The sequence below is a fragment of the Bos mutus genome, chromosome 7 (genome assembly GCF_027580195.1).
Source record: "Bos mutus isolate GX-2022 chromosome 7, NWIPB_WYAK_1.1, whole genome shotgun sequence".
NCBI classification, from domain to species: Eukaryota; Metazoa; Chordata; class Mammalia; order Artiodactyla; family Bovidae; genus Bos; species Bos mutus.
Window position 1 is genome coordinate 21,889,514 of NC_091623.1, and position 11,335 is coordinate 21,900,848.

General features: G+C 40.5%; 1 protein-coding gene across 1 annotated transcript in view; it reads left to right on the forward strand.

Annotated features, from left to right (window-relative positions):
* The window catches only part of ADGRV1 (adhesion G protein-coupled receptor V1), a 542,489-nt gene extending 535,261 nt beyond the window's left edge, over window positions 1–7,228 (forward strand). Inside the window, 1 exon segment of the mRNA XM_070373127.1 lies at window positions 6,664–7,228. Coding sequence (XP_070229228.1) covers window positions 6,664–6,782 — 119 coding nt within the window. The 3' untranslated portion in view covers window positions 6,783–7,228.
* The last annotated feature ends 4,107 nt before the right edge of the window (window positions 7,229–11,335 follow it).

The window sequence follows — 11,335 nt, forward strand, 5'->3', positions numbered from 1 at the left end:
AAACAGAGAGGGAAGAATGCAAGACATGAGGAGAAAGGAAAGGAAACAAGAACATCCAAGATAATACTTATGCTTAAGAGTGAATAGAAGAGGGGCCTACAGAGGACACTGTAGCAAGGTCAGCACGAGAACTAGAGAGAAGAGAGTTCCATGAAGGAGGAAGGGGCAAGTGTGTAAAATGCTCATCCGAGTTAGGACTGAAAGGGGGCGTTCAGGTTACAAATAATTCTCAGGGTAGATTATGTCCCCGGCATTGCAATGCAGACAGCTGCTGTTATGACACTGGAAGCATGAAATGAATTCCTACAACATAATTAAATTAGATCTGGGTCCTATATATATAACAAGTATTAAATGCATTCCGTTGAGGAATGCATGGAATGACTTGCTTACTTATAGACTGAGTTTAGCATTCCTTAGAGTTCACAAAACTCTTTTAGGAAGTAAATGCTTAAAAAGACCAAAATAGCAGTCTCTCACACTGGCTCCCTCTGTTTTTAGACGAGGTACTATAATAACCAGGTCCTACCCCATAGATACTTTCCATCGTAGAATGTGGTCAAATCAAAGGGGCAGTCCACAGTGGAATTCACAGTTGACACACAGGCCAGGTTTGGCTTAACCGGGAGTTTTATTTGAACCTCATTGCACTTTTAACATTTTTAGGAGCCAAAATTTTAAAATGTAGAGATATCCCATAAAAATCCAGAATTTCTTCATTAAAAAAAAAAAAATCTACCAATAAAGTGCTTAAAATCATCGCTTGATTGGAGCTGAGTAATGGCTGCTCTTTCAGTAGGACGTGAGCTCTTCAGTTTGTCCAGTGCCCACCAGCCCTGTGTCACTGATTCATGCGAGCCTCCCTTGCAACTGTGATGTTTGAGTTTGTAAACCTTGACCTTAACTGTGGGCCACTCAAAGTCAAACTGGAAACAGTGGATCTTCCAAGTCTTTCTCATTAGAACCCCTAAACAACTTTGAAAAACTGTGTTACTGTTTGCATATATCTAAATAAGCATCTAAAGGTGTCATCATGAGTTTAAATAGTATCAAACAATATTATTTCTATTGTTATAAATTTTAGGGTTTAAGGGTTTAAGTACCAGAGCAATTTGATGCCCACTGTTATTCATTTTATTTCAAATATATACAAGCAATCTTTTCCTTTACAGCTGGAGATTTCACACCATTCTCTTTTCTCTTTTAACTTGTATAGCCATTCTACTCACAACACAGAATTTTATCCTAATTTAATATATTTTATGTTTGAAATTCATTTGGTATAAAATACAAGCCCTGGCCCCCAAAGCAGTCATGGATTTGTTTTTCCATTTGAATTTTAACCATATTGAATTTATTTTTTAAAAAAGAACACAAAGAAAAAGAAAACACAATTGACCATTTTCATTTTTTAAATAAATTATTTGTCCCTGTATGAGAAATTCACATTTCACTCTAGAAAGAGGACATAGCATCTTTCAATTAGTTGTTCTCTAAATACATCAGCCTCGGGCCTGGCAGGCTAGTGGATAAGACGCCAAGTTTCCACTGTAGTGGGTACACGTTTGATCCCTGCTTGGGGAACTAAGGTCCCAGCATGCCACACTGCACAACCAAAATAAAGAAGAAGGAAAAAGAAATCCATCAGGCTCTTCACAAGCAAATGAGACACGAGTGTGTTCGGCTTTGAAACAGGGTGTTTTTTCACTGGGGTTTCTCCCAGAGGGACTAATCTGACTCCCCATCTTCCTTAGTCCATTAACTTCCTTCTTTTACCTCAGACCAGTGACACTAATGTCAGGTAGACGTTTCCTTACTGGAAACCTTTAAATGATTTCTTTTTCAGTCAGAAGAAAATAAATACCAAGTCCTTGAACACAAATGAAAACATTCAGAATCAAGGTCCAAATTCATGAACTCCTCAAAGAACCCATTAATAAATTTCTCTTTCAGAGGCATCACATAAAACTACAATGACTTATTTAACTCCAAGAACTTAGGCACTCCAGTGTACTGAGCAAAGTTAGATGGAGATCAAAGTGGAAAAGTAGAATTTGAAAAGATTTTGATTTCTTTGCTTCAGAAGCCAATCGAAGGAGTGCGACCTTTGTATCACTGCCACATTTCAAAAGGTCATAGAAAATAAGAATGGGCTTTGAGTTCAGAGACGTTTGTGTTGAGATCCTAGCTCTTCAGTCTTCTGTCTGTATGGCTTTCAGTAGGGAGCTCAACCTTTCAGTTTCCTTGTTTATTATTTTTTTTAATTATTTTTAATTTTATTTTATTTTTAAACTTTACAAATTGTTATTAGTTTTGCCAAATATCCTCGTTTATCACATAAGGGTTCTCATTGTTAGTTTTCATGAAGTTTAGAAATTGTCTATGAGAAGAGTCTACTGTAGTGTCTGGCAGAATTGAAATTCAGTATGTGGTATAAATTATTTGTTATTATGCTTAAAAACAGTTTTAAATGTTTATAATGTGTTCTGTAACACCTGAGTGTTTGCTGACTCATAACTCTTGAAAACAGTGAGGTAGGTTGGTGCCTGAATATCTGCCAAGTAGTTTGAAATGTATTCTATAAACAGATGTGTGAACACGTGAAACCTGGGGGACAAAGAAGTCACACAGTTAGAGCTGACCCCATAAGAGACCATTAGTTCAGTTCAGCCCCTCAGTCATGTCTGACTCTTTGAGACCCCCATGAACCACAGCACACCAGGCCTCCTTGTCCATCACCAACTCCTGGAGTTCACCCAAACTCATGTCCATCAAGTCGGTGATGCCATCCAGCCATCTCATCCTCTGTCGTCCCCTTCTCCTCCTGCCCCCAATCCCTCCCAGCATCAGAGTCTTTTCCAATGAGTCAGCTCTTCGCATGAGGTGGCCAGAGTATTGGAATTTCAGTTTCAACATCAGTCCTTCCAATGAACACCCAGGACTGATCTCCTTTAGGATGGACTGGTTGGATCTCCTTGCAGTCCAAGGGACTCTCAAGAGTCTTCTCCAACACCACAGTTCAAAAGCGTCAATTCTTCGGTGCTCAGCTTTCTTTATAGTCCAACTCTCACATCCACACATGACCACTGGAAAAACCATAGCCTTGACTAGACGGACCTTTGTTGACAAAGTAATGTCTCTGCTTTTCAGTATGAGAGACCATAGGATGTATTAAAAGACAACACCCTACGTTTGGTGTCAGAAGTCCAGGTGGAGGGACTTCCCTGCTGGCCCACTGACTTAAGACTCTGTACTTCTCATGCAGGGAGCCCACCTTCAATCCCTGGTCAGGGGACTAGATCCCACATACTGCAACAAAGATTGAAAATCTCACATGACACAACTCAGATCCAGCATAGCCAAATAAATGGATAATTTTTTTTTTTTTTAATAGAGAATTCCCTGGCAGTCCAGTGGTCAGGGGTTTTCACTGCCATGGACCTGGATTCAGTCCCTTGTCAGAGAACTAAGATCCCACAAGCAGCATGATATGGCCAAAAACAAAGTAAAATTTTACAAAATAAGTCCAGTTGTATATCTTCATTCTAGAATTTCCCTGCTATGTAACGTGGGCCACTCAGTGAACAGCTCTGATCCCCACTCAATCTCTGTGTCTATAAAACAGGACTACTGTCATGCTTTCTAAAGTATGTTGAAATGTCGAGCAGGGACTCTGGATAAATTTGACTTGTTCCTTGTAGTTCCTTTGACATCTCCTGTTCAGTCTACCAAGAGGGAGAGTTAACTATCATCACACTTACTGGATTTTTCATAAATTTTTAGCTTAAAATTTAAGCACGAAAATGCTTTTCAGAATATCAGGATGCCTATTGCCAAATACCTTCCTAGACCACTGAATGAATTACAGAGACAAGAAACCTGGGCTGTGTTCCCAGTTCTGCCATGTTATACTCGTGTGGAGAATGTGTTCTGTCTTGAGTCTCGGCGAGGGATCAGGATTTGGGTATTGTGCATTTACGTCAGCTGAGAGGAACCTGAAAGATGAGGTGGCTCACACAGATGTGGTGACTCAGGGAAGGCTGCATCGAGAACTTGCTGACATGGTTCAGGGCTCCACGCTACTGGACAAGGAGGCAACAGCCAGTCACTTGTATAGCTCCAGCCACGTTCAGCCTCTCAGCCCTGTGTACCCCCACCCTCACAGTCTGCTCAGCAGGGTCTCAGTTCACAAACTTCTTTCTAGCATGCTTTGTCGCCATGCTGGGCAGATGCTTATACATTCCTAGTGTCATTTAGAGGGGCTTCCTAGGTGACTCGGCGGTGAAGAATCCACCTGCAGTGGGGAGACGCAGGTTCGATCCCTGGGTCGGGAAGATCCCCTGGGCAGAAAATGGCAACCCACTCCAGTGTTCTTGCTGGAAAAATCCAACGGACAGAGGAGCCTGGTGAACTGCAGTCCATGGGGTCGCAAAGAGCTGGATTCGAGCCTGGTGAACTGCAGTCCATGGAGTCACAAAGAGCTGAATGTGACTGAGCAGACACAATGACATTTAGAGCAGGCCACCTTTGAAATCAGAGGGAGCTGGTGCTCGATTGTTACATTAAGCCCCACTTTCCCCTGGTACTAATGCTGAGGTCCTTTCTGTTTCTCTGGAGTTAATCCCATATTGGGCAACTGAACCCTTGAGTTACTCAGATCAAGCTGCTATAGGCCTCAGGGCCTCAGTCACCACTTTATAAAATGCCAGTGTGTCACTGATCCAGTGGGAGGTTCTTCTGTTATAAGTTGGGCAGTTCCTCTGCTTCCCTGGCAGAGAAACATGGGCCCTTTGTCCTTCAAAGACAGTGTGGCAAATTCAAATATTACTTAAAACGTAGGGCCAAACACCATAAGGGATTCAAGAAGGCTGATAACAACAGCAGCAAAAGACTAGAATATGTCTATTTGGTAAAGTCCAGCCGGGTTAGTATCTTGAAAGACAATGCAGCAAGTTCCAGGCTTGCAGTTTACAATAGGAACTAATGTTTGTTCTTGAGAAGGCAGTGGAATGCAGAATGGATCAGCAGGACATTCTGATGAACTGGTGATAAAAATTAAAGAGGCATTTTCAAGAACTAAGATGCAGAGCACAATTTATTACTATACTCAACAAACATTTACTGATTACGCGCAGTGGCTGGGCGCTGTCCTGTGACCTGGGGGACATATTCCAATGGAAGAGCTAGGAATTTTTAAAGAGAATCAACATGCTGTCACGGGTAGCACAGGAGATGCCCCCTGAGTTGACACTTATAGGAAGAGTGAAAGCACCCAAGCAGAAGGGTTGAGGGGCGGGGAAAGAGCCTTCTAGGCAGAAGTGCTGATTAATGACATGGTGCGGAAAGGAAGTGACCAGTGGCTCTAGTGAGACATTTAGGCCAGAGTCAGATGGATCAGCCTTGAAGCTGGGCTGAAGACAAGCCCTCCAGAGGTCAGACAGCAGGAGGAGATGCGAAAGAAAGCAGAAGAGCTTTGAAAAGGGTCCACAGGATAAGATGGGCCAGTGTGGTGTCACAGAACCAAAGCCAGGCAGTGGGGTTTCAACAGCAGCCTTTAAGAGAGAGAGGGTGGGAAGGACAGAGACCCAAAAAGGGAGGGTTTGGCTAGAAGGAGAACCTTAGCAGGCTCCTGCTTCCATCTCCAAATAGGTTGAGAAGAAGCTAATCCACTGTCTTCCCATAGCTACCAGCCCTGCAAAACTGCCTTTCCTACCCCCCAGGTAGAAAGGGAAGTATGAGCTGCCCGGGCAGCTGGCTTTTCACTTTCTTTCTTGTTGGCAGTCTTGTGCCCAGCAGAGGGGGTGGGGCTGGGAGCTGTAATCTCTGATGATTCAGCCAACAGCACACCCTGTGACCATATCCCTATTGTGTCTGTGTGTGTGTGTGTGTGTGTGTGTGTGTAAGAGAGAGAGAGAGTTTGTGTGTTTACACATTTCAGAAGAAAACAGCAAGGTGTTAGTCTAGGCTTGTGTCAGGTTTTCTGAATCATTCCGAGTTGGGAAAAAAGTAGTAAATAGTGGCACTTCCTCAATACAAAGATTCTGGGTGCTATCTGCAATCAACAGCTAGCTTTGTGGGATTCCTGTGCAGATCTGATTTTGGCACTGTGTTACATAATTATTCTTATCTTGGGATCAGATCTGAGTCATTCAGAGCCAGTGTCTTCTGGGCGCTGATACTATACCATGTGTTAATGCACGGTTTTCTCAGGTCCCTGCCCTCACCGAGGGTCGGCTGAGGGACCTACCAGGTTCAGTAGATGTAGGGTTGGAGGATATATGTTTTCTAACAGCAAATCCTACCCCCCCCCCCGCACTGAAAAGTTCTAATTAACTTGCCTGATTTCTTTTGTACTTTAATAAACCCCCAATTAAGAAATGGTGTTCTTCGGAGTAAGTTATGCCTGTCAACCATGTAGAAACAGGAAAAAAAGATTGAGAACACAAATCCATGTCTTTAGAAATTAATCTATACTTAACAGAAACTACCAAAAGGAATTTAAAATACAGTTTAATAGTTGTTAGGTGTCAATAATATGTATTCTAAGTGTATAGCTCTTTACTAAGAGAGTGGAAATAGACGTGTGATGACTTAATGGAACTTGACTGTTAATTTGCTGGACTAATAGGTAGGAGTTTCGTGTTTATTCTTTTTCTGCTGCAGGTGCTGGTCTCAGTGTCAGTGATAATGAATCCGGACAAGGCAGCCAGGAGGGAGGCACCTTGACTGACTCCCAGATCGTGGAACTCAGAAGGATCCCCATCGCCGACACCCACCTCTAGCACCTCAGTAATCATTAGAACGAGGGTACTTTCATATTTGTATTGGCTCTGTGCTAAAATGTTCTATAATAGGATTCTGTGAATTGTACTGGATGATGAAGCCAGAAGTGATTGTTGTGTTCGGAATATAAATTACTTACCTTTGTGCACCCTGAAAATTAACTGCTTACAGTGAAAGCCTGGATCGATTTCTATCAGTTAATAGGATTGATTTATATCCGTTAATAGAATGTACATATTCCAAGAGTATTTGTTGTTTTTTAATAATGCTAACATTGTTTAATAAAAGTAATAACAATCAATAAAAACCATAGAATCCATTTGGCATCACCCAAGCTTGTTGTTTATGAGAAAATATTGTGCCCAAGCAGAGAAGCATATTCTGTCTAGCAGTGTCCACCACCCTGTTTCTTCCCACACTGATACAAGTGATCCAGATTTAAGGCTTCACCTTCATTCCTAAAAACCGTAAAATGCATTGTCTGCTGATTTTGCACCCGAGTATTGATGGACTACTGTAGTTTACATAGTCTTTCATCAAAAGTATTTATTTCTGCTCATTATAAAATTAGGGAACTGAACATCTTCCAGAATGAATGTTCTGTTCCCAGTTAAAAATAACTTCCCCAAGCATTTTAACACAGCTAAGAAGAGGATCATCCAAACAGTGCAGAGTTGTTTGGGAGAAGTTATTTCTTGGTTTGGATTTTTCAGTCTTTGTCTTGGAATGAGAAATCAGAAAGTCTGTCCTAGAACAAACACTATTGTGTTCAAGATGATTTCATTGACTATAGTTCCAGAAGAATCCTTTAAGGACAGAACAAGTTTGTTCTAAGAAAGACTTTTTGGCCTTTTATTTTTGAATTCTCAAGTATTTGGGGAAAAATCAGTAGTCATTTTAAGAAAAAATTGAGAAAAAAAAAACCCACCTAAGGGAAATTTTGTTGTTAATAATTTCCCTTAAAACCATAATTAAATCACTCAACTGTTCTATTATCACCGTGAAAAAATGGCTTTATTTTTTATAAAGCCTGAGGTGGCGGTATTGATCTTGATGAATTATAAAATGACTCTCCTTTCTTCTCCCTGTTGGTACTCCCCTACTTCCATCTCATATTATATTGTTTTGAACAAAATCAAACAGCGTAAAGAACAAAAACATTATTGGCAGAGTCACAATCCTTTTTAGGAAGTTTAGAAATGGTGGTAATACAATTGAAATATACATTAAAAGACAAATGAATTTGTTGTCTCTCTCAATCTACAGCATTGCACTGTAGTGTCTTCCAAAATAGGGTAGAAGCAGTTGATGAAATTGGTTATAAAGTAAAAATTTAGCATGAAAATTTTGAAATGGGTAATAACCATTTTAAAAATGTTAAGGCTTTAATGAATTTAACGCTTAGATGATGATTGTAGAAATGTGAGATTTCATGGTGTAGAATCCATGAGTCATAATTACTGTAACATTTTTTGGCAGATAATTCGATTCTTATTTGTCACTTAAGGTGAAGTTAGCTTATTGTCAGCATTTTTAAAGCTCCTAAAAGGATTATAACTCCACCATGATGAATAACAAAGGCAACTGTCAATATCTGTTTTCATTTCTACTTGTCAGAATTTGGAAAAATCTGGCCAAAACCACTATCAATCAGGGACAGCTTTCTTACTTCAGCTCGCTGAGTTTCTATTGTTATCCAAAATGCCATCTCACTAAAGAATCAGCAGAACCTCCTGCCACTGATCAGCATGATTCTTTAAATATTAAAAGGAAAGGCATGATTTTGAGAAGCTACAGTGCTAAAACAAATAAGCTTCGTATTCCAACAACGGCAATGTTTTGCCATTCAGTTTCCTCTCAATGTAGAATAAAATGGGACATCAGCCAGGGAAGGACATAGGAGGAAGCAAATCAAATCATAATCTTGAAAATTCAAAAACTAGAAGTGTAACACTTTGTGATCTTTCTTTTCCAGGTTTGTTACTCCTCCATGACATTTTAAAAACATAATTATTAAGATAGATTATTATAATTATTAAGATATTCACATTCAGTACAACTCACCCATTTAAAATGTACAATTCAGTGGTATTTGACTATATGATATTGTTGGGGTTTTTCATTTTTGTTGGAGTATAGTTCCTTTACCATGTTAATTTCTGCTGTACAACAGAGAGAATCAGTTATATGTATACATGTATTCCCCCTTCTTTAGATTTCTTTCCCATTTAGGTCATGACAGAGCATTGAATAGAGTTCCCAGTGTTACACAGTTCTCATTGGTGTTTTTCTTTTAATTGTTGTAAAATATGTGTAACACCAAAATTTGCCATTTTAGCCATTTTTAAATTCAGTGATATTAATTATCCTCACAATGTTGAATATTCATTACCTTTACTTACAAAACATTTTTATCACCCTCAGAAACTCTGTATTCACCCCATCGCCTTGATATTTCTTCCCTCTGTCAGTAGACATCCAATTTAATTTCTTTGGGAAATGTCTCTGCTTCTGCATTTTTGTGATTATTTAAAATTTGTGTTTCTTGTTGCTTTAGTTCTTTCTCAAGTTTTTTTAGAATTTTTTTTTTAAATAGGATTTTCCTAATTTGGATGCAAGTGCAAACAGGTATGGGGCTTCCCAGGGGGCTTAGTGGGTAAGGAATCCACCCGCCAAGCAGAAGACACAGGCTCAGTCCCTGGGTCAGGAAGATCCCCTGGAGAAAGAAATGACAACCCACTCCAGTGTTCTTGCCTGGGAAATCCCATGGATGGAGAAGCCTGGCAGGCTACAGTTCATGGGGTTACACAGAGTTGGACACAACTTAATGACCAAACAGCCGCAGCAGCAGCCAACAGGTATGCACTTGAGATATGGAGTAGCAATAGAGCCAGCAGAATTCAACTGAGAGGGGAGAACAGGCAAATGAGAATCTTAGTAAGCAAAACACAGAAAGCATTTCACCCTGGAACTGGATCTTCGAGTTGGTTTTTGGTCTCTTGAGGTGTTTTAGGGTTTAATTAGTACTTTCCATGGTTCCTAAATCTGACCAGAGAAGTTTAAACATGTAATGGGGCTGTGACTGGAAAAAAAAAATGCCATTCAGGAACCTAGCTCCCAAACACTTGGTCTTGTGTTTACCAGCACTTAAAATCCACTCTGAATTTAGCCTTAAATGCCCCGGGTAGATCTGTTTGAGGGTAGATCTCAATCAGAGAAGAGAATGTTGAATTTTCAAAGCAGCTGGGTGGCAGAATGGATCACCTCTAGGCAGCCTGACCTTAATTGGGAACAGAGAAAGCAACGAGGGAAATCCTGTGCTTCATGTGTTTTTTGTTAATGGCAAGACCCAGCTCTCCAGGACTGCTCTGCTGCTGCTGCTAAGTCGCTTCAGTCGTGTCCGACTTGTGCGACCCCATAGACGGCAGCCCAACAGGCTCTGCTGTCCCTGGGATTCTCCAGGCAAGAACGCTGGAGTGGGTTGCCATTTCCTTCTCCACCAGGACTTCTCTAGGAGGATGTAAGTCAGAGGACCACATTGCCTGTAACCTTTAAAGAATGGACCAAGCGACAGAGGCTCAGAACTCTTCCATAACCTTGAATCACTTCTAGTTTCATTGCCCAATTAGTAAAATAAAGGTGAGTGATTTTTATAAGACTTAGTTGGTACTTTGATGTTATTATTCAATACATCTCACCTACCCAAACTTTTCTCTTATTAAAATAATTTCAACACTATAATAGAAAACCAAACTCAACTTTGCAAAAATTTAGAATACCCCAGATGCTTAATTAAACTGTAATCCATACTGCCTAGCTCATATGATGAATACATGTGCAGTATGTTTAAGAAATAATAGTCCTGAGCTGGGGGAAACATTATTTCTATTGTGGTCTGTGTTCACATCAACCTGAAAAGTTTAGCAACTGCCTAAATTTAAATCTTTTACTTAAGAAACTTACATGGTTTCAGGAAAAGAAGCAAATAGAGATTAACCTTGTTTCCCATCATCTATAACAGTGGGATGCAGTTATCAAACACTGTTGTCATGGTCCTTGGGAGTGTCAGCTACAAATTGGCACTTTCCATGGGCACTTGCCATCTCCCTCTACAAGGATTAAATCATATGCTGCTGTAGCTGCTGATTTTCACACCCCTTGAAAGGAGTTCAGGGTGGAGAGCAGAAATGAGGCACTCTGTGCTCCAGGAAAAACTGGCAAAGCAGGTCCTCAGATAAGATATTTTCAGGAGCTGATTTTATGAGCCCAATTCTTATATCTCCTCATATCTAGAAAAGTACTAAAATCCTTCCTGGTGACAGCTGCTCCAAGTGACTAGCAGAAACTTTCTGCAGAAAATATGTACTTGATTGCATGTGTTCTCCCTTCACCAAAATCACATTATGCTCCCTCCCTGCATCTTTGGAGCAGTTTCTCAGAGCTATCTGAAATGCTGTCTCCTGGGCTACAGTCCTCCCTTTGCCCCAGGTAAGATACTCAGAAGGCTCATGTTGTGCTTTTTGCTTTTTTAAGTAAGTCAGCAGGAGTACTA